This window comes from Lepidochelys kempii, chromosome 13, assembly GCF_965140265.1.
Source record: "Lepidochelys kempii isolate rLepKem1 chromosome 13, rLepKem1.hap2, whole genome shotgun sequence".
In the NCBI taxonomy this organism is placed as follows: domain Eukaryota; kingdom Metazoa; phylum Chordata; order Testudines; family Cheloniidae; genus Lepidochelys; species Lepidochelys kempii.
This window is the reverse complement of record NC_133268.1, coordinates 30,565,309-30,579,147: the sequence shown is the minus strand read 5'-3', so window position 1 is coordinate 30,579,147 and position 13,839 is coordinate 30,565,309. Positions and strand designations below refer to the sequence as shown.

General features: G+C 52.3%; 1 protein-coding gene across 4 annotated transcripts in view; it reads right to left on the bottom strand.

The window, feature by feature from the left end:
* Positions 1-871: 871 nt before the first annotated feature.
* The window catches only part of NDRG3 (NDRG family member 3), a 119,418-nt gene continuing 106,450 nt past the window's right edge, over positions 872-13,839 (bottom strand). For 2 of the 4 annotated variants that reach the window (XM_073309973.1, XM_073309972.1), the window contains 8 exons: positions 13,284-13,370; positions 12,814-12,870; positions 9,601-9,704; positions 8,676-8,741; positions 7,467-7,518; positions 5,808-5,855; positions 4,766-4,943; positions 872-2,493 (listed from right to left, as the gene is read on the bottom strand). In XM_073309973.1, the coding sequence (XP_073166074.1) occupies positions 2,315-2,493; positions 4,766-4,943; positions 5,808-5,855; positions 7,467-7,518; positions 8,676-8,741; positions 9,601-9,704; positions 12,814-12,870; positions 13,284-13,370 (771 nt within the window). In that variant the 3' untranslated portion in view covers positions 872-2,314. Of the gene's footprint in view, positions 2,494-3,025; positions 3,065-4,765; positions 4,944-5,807; positions 5,856-7,466; positions 7,519-8,675; positions 8,742-9,600; positions 9,705-12,813; positions 12,871-13,283; positions 13,371-13,839 lie in introns of all 4 variants that reach the window. The other 2 variants (XM_073309974.1, XM_073309975.1) reach the window with 2 other exon arrangements.

Here is a 13,839-nt window from a genome sequence, read left to right as displayed (position 1 = left end):
GTGACATTAGCTCCTGATGTTCATTTATGCTGAGTGATTCCCCCTCCAAAAAGAAAGGAATTAACCTCTTCACACACAGCAGGGAACAATATAAGAGGGGAAACTGAGTCAAACCTATTTTCCCATAAATATATCAGAAGTTCGCCAGTTCTCCACAATCTGCACGAATGTCTTGCCCCCATGAGAGTGTTCACTCCTAGCACCCACTGGTCCACTTCTATACCCTTATAACTACATCCACACTAGGGTTTTTTTTTTTTTAAATGATTTTAGGATAAAGCTTCCTAGTATAGACCAGCCCTTACCTACTAGGGAATAAACTTGCTGAGAGACTATTCCAACCCAGGGACTGCTCCCAGTTTTGTATTTACTCTTTAAATATCTATTTTGGAGCTGCATGTTTCTTTTGGCATTGTACAGCAAAGCCAAGGCTGTTGGTCAACCAGCTGCTTCAGAGAGGACTCCTTGGGATGAGCGTACCATATGCAATCTGTGACCAAACCTGCCCTGAGCCATTGTGCGACTTGGGGGACTCTCACTCCCCCATGTATGAAGATAGCGATACAGCTCCTCCTCCATGAAATGTTGAGGGATCTATGGCAGGAAAGTGCTGCAGCATAGCTACAGCCGGGAGATTAAGGCTGAGTGGCTGAGCCCTGCGAAGAGGCCAATGAAGTCGGCCCAGCTAGCTGAGTCTGACGCAGGCAGCTATCAGCAGACGGCTCCCACCGGCCGGCACACTCGGGGCACAGTGCTCTTTGTGAGTGGCTGGGGCAGTCCCCGATGAAGTCCATGCTCTATAGGGCACCCAGAATGTTGATGGCAAATAGTGACTAAACAAACAGCAGCAGAAGGAACACAAGGAGCCAGGTAACAATGACTCATTTGTAGCTTTATTTAATAATTGGTACAAAGTGCCCCTCAGGCAGAGCCTCCCGGTCCCATTCCCTACCTGAGCGGAGCAGAATATGAAAGCTCTGAGGAGCCAGTTCCCTACCAGTCAGAACTGGGCAGCAGCGGAAAGAGGATGCGTTACCTTGACTTTATCAAAAGACCTGCAGTGACCTGACAGGTTATCCCTCATCTCAGTGAAGAGCTCCCCTGCTGTGTGACAGGGTCATTAATTTGCCTGCTATCCTCTGTGAGTGATTCACCACATACAAAAAAGAGCAACAGACTTGTGAATTCAATGAAGACAGAATCTGCAGGGTGACATTCCCTAGCCATTGGTTAGCCACAAGCTCCAGGCCTGGGAATACAGGCCATCTCTGACAGGATTCAGATTCACTGGCATTTTTCCAGCAACCACTGAATTGGGATACCCTGCCCTGGCAATCCAGCTGGGCCGTGTGGCAATGCTAAGTGGATGCTGGCACAGCAGGAGCAGCAAGCTCCCCCACGGCCCAGTTCTGGATCCCAGGCCTGCAGCTGGGCACTGCTGCCCACTTCACAATGTACTGAGGGTTAGAGATTTCAAAAAGTCACAGCAAAGAGTCCAGTTATGAGGAGACGTGACCACATGTTATAAACGATCCCGTCTGCATCCAGCCCTCCTACAAACTGCTCTGGAGGGTCCCTGTGGGTCGACAAAGCCACGGTCACGGCTGTCGAACAGTGTAATCCCTTGTACTCTGCCGAATAGTGCATTTTAATTAGTGAGAATTAACTCATTAATTGCTTTGCCCTTTCAAGAGGTTCAGGTAAGAGATGGCTCTGCTCATTCTGAACACACGAGACCAAGACAATAGTTATGACTGTCCCATCCCCCCAGGAGTGCTTTGAACCCCACCAGCCCGAGGAGTGCAAGGACGCTTTGCTGTGCTCAGCGCTCTGTGTGGAATAAGACTCGCCTCCTGTGCCTGGAGTTTTGCACCATTGTGGGCTCGCTTCCCCTCACCCCCCAAATGCCCTAAGAACTACACTACAAAAGTCCTAATGTCCTTTAGCAGAAGCACAACTAGGAAGCAATTCTAACCTCACAAAGCCACAGACATCAGATTTAAATTAAAGAGGGAAACAATGGCTGTTGGTGGATCGATACACAGCACAGCAAGCACAGGAAGGAGGGGGCACAAGCATGTACAGCAACTGGGTTCACTGGGCCTGTGGAATGTTAATGACTTTTAAAGTGGTTCTGTTCCCAGAGATATACAAAAAGGACCAAAGTAGCACCAAGCACAGACTATCAAGGAGGCAGCGGCTTGGATGGGCATGCACAGGTTAGAGAAAACTGACGTTTTGCTAGATGAAATGCTAGATTCTGGGTAGGGTCTGTGGGGGAGGATGAAGTTGTCTGGATCCAGAAAGTTTCCTCTTAGCAGGATACTTCCATGGTTTGCGGTGTGTCCTGGACATCAGCTGCTTCTGGGGGCCCAGCAGTCCCCTCCCCTTGGTTGCTGATGTGCGACCGGCTGGGGGCACTCTCTCCAGAGCCCACACTGGAGGAGGAGTGGGTACGGGAGCGGATAAGTCTAGTCATACTAGCTGTTGGCACTGCAGGAAAGAAAGAGGACTGTCAAAAGGAGCAAGGTCACAGAGGTAGTGAACTACAGCTGATACCACTGGGCTCTCTTGTGCCAGCACCCTGCTGGGTAAGCGTGAAAAGAGCTATACACAGGATCAGAACAGTTACTCTCAGCTCCCCAAAACCGGGCCTTTATGCATCAAAAGCAGGTGGTTTATGGCCTGATTTCAAAAGGTCTGAGGTGGGCAACTGCAAATTGCATAACCGGCCATTTGCAAATGTAGCCATGGTAACTTGTACATTAGGTAGTGATTGGTCACAAGACCTTTTGAAAATGAGTCCTTTGCTCCAGATAACCAGAGAGCTGCAAACCATGCAACAATCAGCAACACACAGATGAGAGGTGAAAACACACAGTGCACACAATGTACAATGGAGCGGGCCAGGATCCAGAGCGCCAGCAGGACATGCTGCAAGCCACCAGAGCAATGCACCCGAAAGATGGCAGGGGTTCAGCTCAGTATGCAGCCCTGGTCGTGCTAGCTGTGGGTTTGCAGGTACCTGACTCCGTGCTCAGGTGGCTGAGCTGCACATAAGGGACTGGAAACAACGTGAGGCAGGGAAGAGATGGACACAAGAGAAAGCAAGTTAATTCCCCCATCAGCCTGGAACGCACCATGCTGCTAGAGCGAACCCCAGCGCACCAGGTCTGCAGCCAGCCAGTGCTCCTGGGCTCTGGACTCACACCCCACACTGATAGTTTCTTAGCAGCTTCCCCTTGGAGAGGAAATCGCCCCAGAAGTTCCTGCAGATGTTACTCGGCTCTCTGCCCATTAGAAAGAAAGGAAATCAGATTCCCTTGAAGATCGCAGGAAAAGCCATGTTCTTAGTGGCTCCACTGGGCTTTCAGAAGAGCAGGGCCCCTTACAAGAGACTGTGTTTAGTATTTACAGCCCAGCCTCCCCTGCCCCGAGACGGGGGCCATGGGATCAGAGTGTTGTCCCCTGAACTGACAGTCATGGTCTCTGCAGCTGTGCCCATGAGCACAGAGTGTCCCCTCCAAGACAGTGTCTGAGATGGGGACGGCAGTTAGAGCAGCACAGGCTGCCTTGGACAAGGGGCAGGAGGCAAGTAAGAAGGAGCCTTTCCTTCCACTTGGGAGGTCCCTGCTCCTTAACCTGGGGCAAGTGGGCCTGTGTCCTGCTGGTAGTGACTTCTGCCCTGGCCTACGTCCATTCTCTGGTAGCAGGGCCCTCGCTCGGGTCTCTGCAGGGCCACAACCTGGATCCTATCAAACATCATGTCACTCAGACAGGCTAAAGGAGGGGTGCCCTCGCTCCCACTGGCACACCACACCCTGCCTGAAGGAGCCCCGACCCTCCGATGCCTGATGACAGCATTTACAGCTTAGCCATCAGGGAAGCAAGGGTCACACTCAGGCCCAGGGAACTCTGCTTAGTCCACGTAAGATCCGGGGAACCTCTGACAGCACGGCACGTTGACGTCTCTGTTTGCTGGTGGCTACTCAGCCAACAACCTTCTCTCTAGGGGGCCAGTTTTACCTGCCAAGCAGGTGCCATGTAGGATAAGACCTGTCTTCCCACATCCATATCCGTGGGACCACAGCTGGCTCAGCCAATGTCTTTGGCTTACTGGAGATGACAATGACTCTTCCGGGGCCCTGGCAGCTGCCGGCATGTTAACGTTGGCTCTTTGGCCTCAGTGGTGACTTGACCAACGAGATGGGAAGAGCCACGGCGGCTCTCACCGGGCGGCTCTCACCGGGCTCCCAGAGATATTGGGGCTGATATCTGGAGGCGCCTCGGGAGGTGACTCATGCACTGGGCAGCTAGCGGCACCATCTGCCCGGGACAGTGCGTACACAGCTGTGCCCCAGAGCAGAGCTCTAGCATCTCCAGACCAGAGCACTGCTGAGCACAGACTGCCCTGGAGCTAACCCGCTGCCACCGCTGGCAGGAGCCCCACAGGCCCCCAGGGGCTGCCTGTGGGATCCAGAGCAGAGCGGTTACCATTCGAAGGCAGCAGGCCTTGTCTAGGCTTTGCCATGCACGAGCCCTAGAGCTGACATGCTGTCTTCTAGGTGCTAAGGGTGGTTAGCATCTCGATACACACATCTGTTTACATGTGTCAGCGCGACACTCATTTCTCCAGGCTAAGCTGAGCCTCTGAGGGTACGTGGCTGGCTGTGCCACGGGACGCTGCCCGTCATAGACACACAGGCAAAGCCATCGTCCCCCACACCAGCCCCACTGGGCAAGGGAAGCTGTGTTTGCTACTTACTGTAGCCCATTCCCTGCACAAAGTACTTGAAGGCTTCTGTCAGCTTCCCAGGCTGAGGAGACAAAACACGAGGTGTTAACATGTGCAGAGCTGGGGCCAGGCTGTGGAAAACACGAGCCAGAGAACAGAGACAAATTCCTACCTGAACCACTTGGGGCAGCCCTCCGCAGTCTGCCATCTGCAAAAAAGAAAGAGGGGCTTTGAAGAGTCCCTTCCCCATGCCATCTGGCCAGGCCAGGGGCTGGGCTAACACTGCCAGCCCCACTGGGGCCCATTCAATCCTCACTGACCAAAAAGCAGATGCTGCTCCCTCACTTTTAACAGAGCCGTGGCCTGTGGTGACTGGGGGTTCCAGCATGCAGCGCTTCACCGTGACTGTCTCCACTTGGCTCAAGGAGCATGGCCCGCTAGTCTTCACAGGCTGCACATCTCCATTAACAAGGGGTGTCTGGGCCATATTCTAGGAGTCACAGAGCACCTCCTTCACCAGCCATGTGCCAAGGCCCTTCCTGCCAGAGGAGGGATAGACTCCCCAACCCTAATATCCAGGCTCTTTCTGCCTCCTAGAGAGAAGGGCCGTCTGCTCAGTGGAGAAGTCCCCTGGCGGTGGGTGGAGGTGGCAGGGACTTGCAATTGGTCTAAAGGTGGTGTAAGCGACTCCTGTGCCACCCCAGCTGACCCTAGCATAGGAGGCATACTAGGGGCATGCAGAGCACATGGCTGGGACACCTCTGCACGCTAGTTCTCAGCTGGCAGGTGCTCCCTTGGGGACTGTTTTCCAGTCAGTGTAAGCTCAAGTAGTTCCGAGGCTGCCCTAAGTTTTGCCAAGGCCAGAGAGGTGCAGTGCAGGGACTGCAGGAACCTGGCAGCCTGCCTCCTCTCCTGTGCTGAGTGGCTCAGGAGAGCATCTGGCCCAGATCATCTCCTAGACACCTCCGTGAAAGCCAGATGCATTTAAGGAGATCAATGCACAGAGCTGGGCTCTCAGCAGACGTAGTATCCCTAAGGCAGTCTGTGGCAGGCCCCTGGAGCTGCCTGGTACCTTCAGGAGCGTAGTGTTGATAGGGTCCAGACGCGAGTTACATTCAACCTAAAAACAAAAAGGGGAAAATCAAATGGCGTCACATGCCCACATGTGTCAGATCTGGAGCATGGGGCAGGTGCTTTCATTGGGGCTGCTGCTCCCCAAGAGACAACAACCACCCTCAGTGACAGGAGCATCAGGGGACCAGGCTGCCGCCAGCACAGTCCCAGCATGGGAGGAGGTGATCAGACAGCGGAGGACGGATGGAATGTAGAGCAGCAGGGGCACGAGTAACTTCTTGCAGTAAGAATGAAACCCTCCTAGTGCTAAAGACTGATCCAGAACTGCTCTCCTGCATCACTCTGCCATGAGCAGAAAGCTCCAGCACTCTGGAGACGGGGCTGTGGTTGGGATGGGAGGGGACCAAGAGACCACATGAGCGGTGGTTTGCACGCTGAAACATTCAGAACCTCGCCCAACCAAGAGCCTATGCTACAGCCGACACAGCTAGTGGGAGGCACCACAGCATGGAGGGGGAACCCTGATCCGGACCCCTGGCCATCCAGGAGACCTGTACAGAGAGTGGTACGTAGGTCAGCTGAGCCCAAGAGAGCTGGTGGAGTCAGGCCAGGCCAGGCCAGGGCAGACTATTACGCAGTGTATTGATGGATGATGCATCACAATGTTACTGTGCTGTCCAGGAGCTGGGAATCAGGCTGTTTCGTGCTATGTCACATGCACGGAGGCTGAGGCCTGGGAGAGCCCGTTGCCGCCTCCCCCTGCTGCCAGCTGGGAAGCGACTGGAGTCCTCGGGGACACTATCCCTGCTGCAAAATCAAACCCTGTGAACGACCTGGACTCTAGGGAAGAGAGCAGGGACCCATGGCGGTGTGAACTGAGTGCCATGTAGCAGCCCTATAGATCTACATTAAGGGCTTGTTGCAAGATACAGCTCACTGAAACTGCCACGGCCGTAGCTGAGTGAGCCCTGAGACGCTCAGGAACAAGGGCTTTAGTTAATACACCCGTAGCTTTTCAGCTCAAACTCCCTTTAGATCTGTCCCTAAGGAGGCTGTTAGAGCTCCTGAAATGCCAAGGAGTTTTCTCTAGTTTTCCAGTCGCGCCCCCGCTTACCGTTCATGGAATGTATCGCGCCCCCTCCTGTCGCACCCCATTACCACCCTTCTGCTCTGCTGCTGATGGCGGCGCTGCCTTCAGAGCTGGGCGGCTGGAGAGCAGTGGCTGCTGGCCGGGGCGTTCATGTTTGCGGCGTGGGGTGGACTATTTTTCTTAATCCCGCTCCTGCCCAGCAATACCCACTCTATTTTTATCCTGCTCCCCCCATGGGATCCCAGTTTCTTCATGGCCCCCCCCCGCCCGCCCGAGAATCTCTTGAGCCTCCGCTGGGGGGTGCACTCCCCAGTTTGCACACCACTGCTCTAAGTAATAGCTGATCGCTCTCTCAACTTCCAGGGCATGAAGCCTGGTTTCTTCCTTTGGGAAACGCAAGCAGCGCTACTGACTAAAATAAATAAAAGACAAGCCCTGTTTGTGAGACATTTTGGGTGAGTGCTGAGTACTAGCCGGTCCATGAGACAGTAGGTGGGGTGGGGGGTTGCTAATTGCTCACTGGGACTAAGAAGAGCATTCAGCGCAAAAGAGACCTTGTATACATACCACAGCTTCAACGGCAGGCGAGCTGTCACCAACCACTAATAAGGCAGGGCACCTGGGCAAAAGCCAGCAGAGAAGTACATTAATTGCAGTGCAATTAATCTATCCATAGCTTTCATGGCTCCAGCTTAGTTCTATTCTCCTCTAGCCTCTCAAAAACCTTTGTTAATTTAGAGCATGGCTCGGGACCCCCATTGGGGAGCGGTGTGGGGTCCAGGATTAGTTGGGGATTGGTCCTGCTTTGAGCAGGGGGTTGGACTAGATGACCTCCTGAGGTCCCTTCCGACCCTGATATTCTAATGATTCTATGACCCCTGCTACTGCTCAGGGGGCGGGGGGCTGGGCAGCAGTGCGTGGCCCGGGACTCCTGCGACTGCTCGGGGATGCGGGGCGGGGCTGGCAGGCTCCTTACCTGGCTCCACGGGGCTCCTGGAAGCGGCCGCCATGTCCCTGCAGCCCCTAGATGGAAACGCAGCCTGGGGAGCTCTGCGCGCTGCCCCCGCCCTGAGCGCCCGCTCTGCAGCTCCCAGTGGCCAGGAACTGCGACCAATGGGAGCTGTGGGGGCGGCACCTGCAGACGGAGGCAGTGCATGGAGCTTCCTGGCTGCGCCTCCACCTAGGAGCCGGACATGCTGGCTGCTTCCGAGGAGCCCCCGAGCTAAGCGCCGCCCAGACCCCTCACCTGCTTCCATACCCCAACCCCCTCCCACTCCCAAACTCCTGCTGCTGCGAGTGGGGTCACAGCCTTACTTATGACTGAGTATTCAAAAATTTAAAAAAATAACATTAGTAAACTTAAAGTTAGCCTAGGACTTAGATTTTGCTATAACCCAGAAGTGGGTCAATTTTCAAATCTCAAAAAATCAAGACAGAAAAGTACATTAAAAAAATCTCCTAAAGGAGCTGCTTAGAACCCAGTAACAGAACATTAACGCTGCTCCTTAAGTAAATGCTGTGAGCTTGGGGAGGGGACACTGTCATCCATATGCAACAAAAGGGTATTTCCTTCTTAAGGGGCTCCTTAACCCTGGAGCCATGATGTGCCCCCACCACACTGCACTCTAGATTAATATTTCTGCATCCTGAGCACAGTGCTGCTGAATTCTTCTCAGCATTCAGGCTCTTGGGTCTCTTGCCGAGACGCAGCAGCCTCTCTGTGGAACTAACTCTGCAGTTTGAAATGGGTGCACAGAGCGATCCACAGCAACTTACTTGAATGTTTTTGTTGTGTTTTCACCAATGCCCAGAACTGGCCTCTCAATTTCCAGGTCCCTGCGGCTAGAAGACAAAGGAGAACAACTCTCCATCAGACCAACCCAGATAATCCGGGTGTGGTGGGTGCCAATGAGATCCTGTGGATTCCGTCTGGAGAGAGGGCCATGGAACGAGAGGACTCAGCCTCCCCAAAGGCTGAAAGGCTCAAAGGAGACCAAAATACGAAGTGACAAAGGTCACACACAGAGGAATCTGTGAGCCTCATCTGAAAACGCAGCACGATGCCCCATACCACATGCAGGTACTGCTCAGAGGAGCAGCAATAAGTCAGAAAACAGGGCCTGGTCTCCGAGCTTCAGAAACAACCTGGGCCTGACCCACAGAGGCGGTGGTGGCAGGTTAGCAAAGCCACGTGGCTCACTCAGCAGAGCACCCAAAGCACCGGTTTGCACTTAAGGGTCAAAACCTGAGAGGATACGAAGGGAAACAACAGGTGGATGTGAGCCCTTTTACCAAGCGTAAAGCGCTCCTGAGCCTCCACGTCTCCTGTTTCTGAAGTGCCCCGGAGGGCAGAAAGGCTGATCTGGGCAGAAAGGCTGAGGAGGCTCGATTTGTAATAGAAAATCATTAGTTACAAGAGTCCAGAGCAGTGAGCTGAAGTCAAGGAAGGGTTGGGCTCTGTAGGGAGCTTCACACAGAGTAGCTCATTGTGGAAGAGACTCACTGAAGAATATTAGGAGGCACTAGGAAAGATTTGAGGGCGCCCCCCCGCAGTGGAGCTGAACTATTCATCCCCCATGGATTCCTCCCCTGCTCCCTGGTGTTACATTTGCTGCAATGCTGTTTGTACCCAGTGATGCACAAGGCGTGAGGGTAACTCTGAGATCGGCCTTCTATGCACTGGCAGAATGGAGTCCTGTACCTGTTATATGAGGCAAGAAACATCTGAAGGTTCTCTTGGTTAATGTCCTGTGCAATATGGAGTCTGTAAGTCTGGATCAGGTCCAGATTAGCTTGCAGTTCTTCCTGCACATGTGGGGAGAGGAGTTTAGAAAAAGACATCGATCAACCTCGTTGTTACTATTATACATTTAAAAATGCAATTTGAGAAATGAACTTCACTGACCGTGCAACAAATTACTGAGCTGGGTTCAGTTAAGCAATTCATTCTGCTGATAAAGCAAATGGTAAAAATCCCAAACCACACTCAGGACTGATTTACACTACAAGTTTTGCTAATAGAACTAGGTCCATTAGGCGTATGATCTTTTACCAAGATGATTATATTGGTACAAGCTCTATGGAGATGCAGTTATATCAGTAGAAAGGTGCCTTATACCAGTGTAGCTTATCTTGGTTCCTGAACTGGACTATGCTGTATTGGCATAAGCACTCATATTGGTATAGCTGCCTCCAAATTAGCGGCTTTTGCCACCTTCTCTGTACCATACACAATTTTCTCACATAGACAAACCCTTTGATGGGTGTTATTTGCAGAGAAAAATCTTACCCCACTGTCCAGGCCTGTAAAGACGCTTCACCTGAGGTTAGTGCACACTCTGAAGTTTTGCCGGCATACCTATAGCAGTTAGGAGTGTGAAATCCCCCTCCCCCGCCGACACAGCTGTGCCGACAAACCCCAGCGTAGACGCAGAGCGCTCTTGTCGACACAGCTGATGTTGCTCCTGGAGGTGGTGTAGCTACGCTGGCAGAACTCCTCCTTCTGGAGGCTTACGCTGCCTCTCCACTAGGGGCCTGCTGGCACAGCACACCAGCAGGGATGTGTCGAGTAGAGAAGCCCTGACTGTGGGATCTGATTGTACGGGGAGGGTGAGAGAAAGGAGCAATGTGAGGAGCGGGCACGAGGAGGTGAAGTGGGCAGAGCAGAGCATACACTGAACAGTCACCTACAGAGGCGGGAGGTTTGGTGATTGTGACAGAGACCCACTAGGCATTCGCTCCTGCGTGTCAGCAACTCCTGCCAGGCCTGACATATTCACTACACCCAACTCACTACTGTCACAGTCTGTGTCGAAGGGGTGTGGAAGGTATCATACGTGAACTGGTCACATGCTGGTGATTAGTATCCTCATGAAATGTCTGTGTTAAGACCAGACAAGGAATTACTGAGCTTCACTAATATTATGCTTTAAAGTCTGTGACCAAACAAAGGGAGAGAACAGGATTTCTCCCACCTAGGAGGGAAGGCTGTGTCCTGTGTAATTTAGGCACAGTGGAATCAAAACAATGGCAGCCCCGTTCACGTACAAATCAGCAGGGGGGTGGGAAGCCCACAGGAATGGAAGAACAGTGTGAGGTCATCCTGAGTCGGGGACAAAACAGGGAGTTTGGGAAGATATAAGGAGAGAGGAGAAGTCATCACTGGACAGGCACAATGGCCAGAGCTCTTGCAAGCTGGGACAGATGGGTCCTTCGCCAAGGGGGCTGAAGTCCCCGGGAACTGAATATAAGTGGAAAGCCTATTTAGGCAAACCTCTTTTGCCTAGGAAGACAAGGGGAAGCATCACTTTGTACTTCTATGGAAGATCCTGATTGAGAGAAAGCCAGCCATGGCTGGAAAGAGAAAGACTGGTAAGAAATTACCTAGAACCAGTCAGCATCTAGAGAGAATCATTGTTTCCAAGACGCATGGATCTGTTTTTCCCCCTTCTGTAAAAACTAGTTTGGGAATGGCTCAGCAGGATGCGGCCCGGCCCTGCTGCCCCTGAGGTCAGGGAGGGGGGAAAAGAGCCTCGAGGGCAGCCCAGGGCTGCTGTTCCTGAGGTCAAAAGGAAGAGCTTGACAGGACGAGTAGGGCAGGTTAGTGCCTTGGTATGTGACTGGACACATTGTCCCACTGTCCCCCCCAACTCTCATAGCAAGTAAATGTCCCACTGTCCCCCCAACTCTCACAGCAAGTAAAATGTCTCCAGACTGAACACAAAGGAACCTGCCGGTCCCCTCTTATCAGCTGCGTTGGGCAAATTTGGAGGACAGTCAGGGCAACCACACACCAGGTGCCCACTGCACTAGTTTCCATGGACAGACCAGCAGCACAGGGTCTGCAGGGACTGGGAAAAGCTTAATTGTTGGGGCAGCAAAATGTCTGACCCTGTGTGGATTTGACAAACCCAGGAAAGTCCTGTTTGCAGGCTCACTTGCCACTCACACCCTCTGTTCATAGCAGCTGGGCACATCTGTAACTTCACCAACCGAACCTGTTTCTGGAGACACTAATGTAAATTCCTCAGACCTCTTAACCAGTGGGGGAATTCAGGGCAGAATTCAAAGCTAAGTAGCAGGGATAGCAAAAGGCAGCAGAGGGACAGCTGCTAAGTGGTGACACTTGGAGAAGAAGGATTGCACACAAAAGGCTCTGTTGGAACACACTGGCCTGGAAAACCCCTGTTTACTATAAAAGAGCGAGTTTGTTTGTAAAGAACTCACCCAGATTACTACATTCCTAAAAAAACATTGCACATGGCCGTGCAAGGGATGAGCTCAAACATTTCCTGAGTTCTGCCCAAATTCAGAGTTGCTCCCTAAATAAGTTCCCAAGAAATATAAGAGTTTATGGTGACGAGTGCAGACAGCTTCCTTTGTTGCTGGCTTTTTCCCAGAAGCCAGTGGAAACCTGCTCTGCACTGGGACCACAGAGGAATGGGAGCTGTGAGGAAAGAGTCTTGTTTTTAAGACCTGAGTTTGCATTGGCGGCCTATTATAAAGCTGCTGCTTCTCAGAGAGCTTCTAAATGCCTGGATGGCATCACAGCTGTGAGACTGGCATCCGCATATGCCACACGACCCTACCATTCCTTTCCTAGGTGCAGGCAGGGGACAGGGTTGTTTAGGAAATCAGCTCTTCAGCAGGAGAGAGTGGAATTCGTTCACATTTTACTGCCTTGCCTGACGCTGAGAATGGCGCGAGTGGGCAGGGCAGGTAATAGAATCTGCATGAATGTCATTAAAGGTGCCAAGTCCTGGCTGCAGGGTTGCCCAGCAGAGAACTTGGCACCACCTGTGGAAACAGTTGTTTGGCTCAGAGAGATCTCAAGATCTGAAGGACAGCTGAGTACAAAGTATAAGGCCTACACCTTGCCTAGTATCATCAGCTCTGCAGCCTGCAGGTTACTTACATGACCAAAATGGTGAGCCAAGACAATGTCCACTATGTTGGTCGTCCAGCCTGAAAACTGAAAAGTAACAAAAACATCTCATGCAAATTCCTATGAGAAACTTAGCGACAAATGACTGAAAAACTGTAAAGGCCAAACTAGCTTTAGGTACAGGGAATGAGCCCCCAGAGTTTCGGAAGGGCTTGGCTCCTGCCATAGAAGCATACAGAACACAGCTCCCTGGAGTTCACCAGCACATCCGAGAGAAATGTGCCAATCCCCTGTCCATGCTAGGACCTTGAGTGCTGTACTGACTCTGAGCTGACTGGTGATACCCAACATCACTTGCAGTAACCCAGGGTCTCCCAGTCATGCATGACCAATCCCAGCCCTGCTTCGTTTGAGAACCCAACCTGCGGGGCCTGGCTCTGTAACTTGTACAGGATGGTCTGCAGCACTCATGCACAGAAAGAGAGAGAGAAGAGTCTCACCTTGGCTGCTGCCCAGTCCATCCAGCCTTTTGCACATGGATCAACATTGATGAGCACAAGCCCCTCCACCAGGTCGGGGTGATTCAGCTGCAAGGAGAGAAACACAGCACATTCAGTGTGAGGGGCCCCAGGGGACCAGGAGGCACAATGGTTGGGGAACTCCCTGAGAGAGTCAGAGACAGCAAAATAAGAGGAGAACCTGTAACTGAAACCCTGATTGGATAATTGCTAACAATACTTCTCACAGAGCAAGGGCAGCAGCTTCACCCCATTCTACTGAAGCAAGAAAATCGAAGTGACTCTGCCAGGGTCACATGTAGGGAGTCCATAACAAAGCAGGAAGACATTTCCAGTGCTCCACCTTAACCATGGCCACACTCAGCCTCCTGTAAATTGCAGGCCCATGACATGGGACATGTTGTCAGCATCCAGAGTTTTCAGCAGGGACTGTTTGGGGAATATAGTTACATCTAGAGTCCACTCAGTTTTAATCCACTGATAGAAGGAAAGAAGCTGACTCGAGAAAGGCATGGGGAACTCAGCTATTGTGTTTACA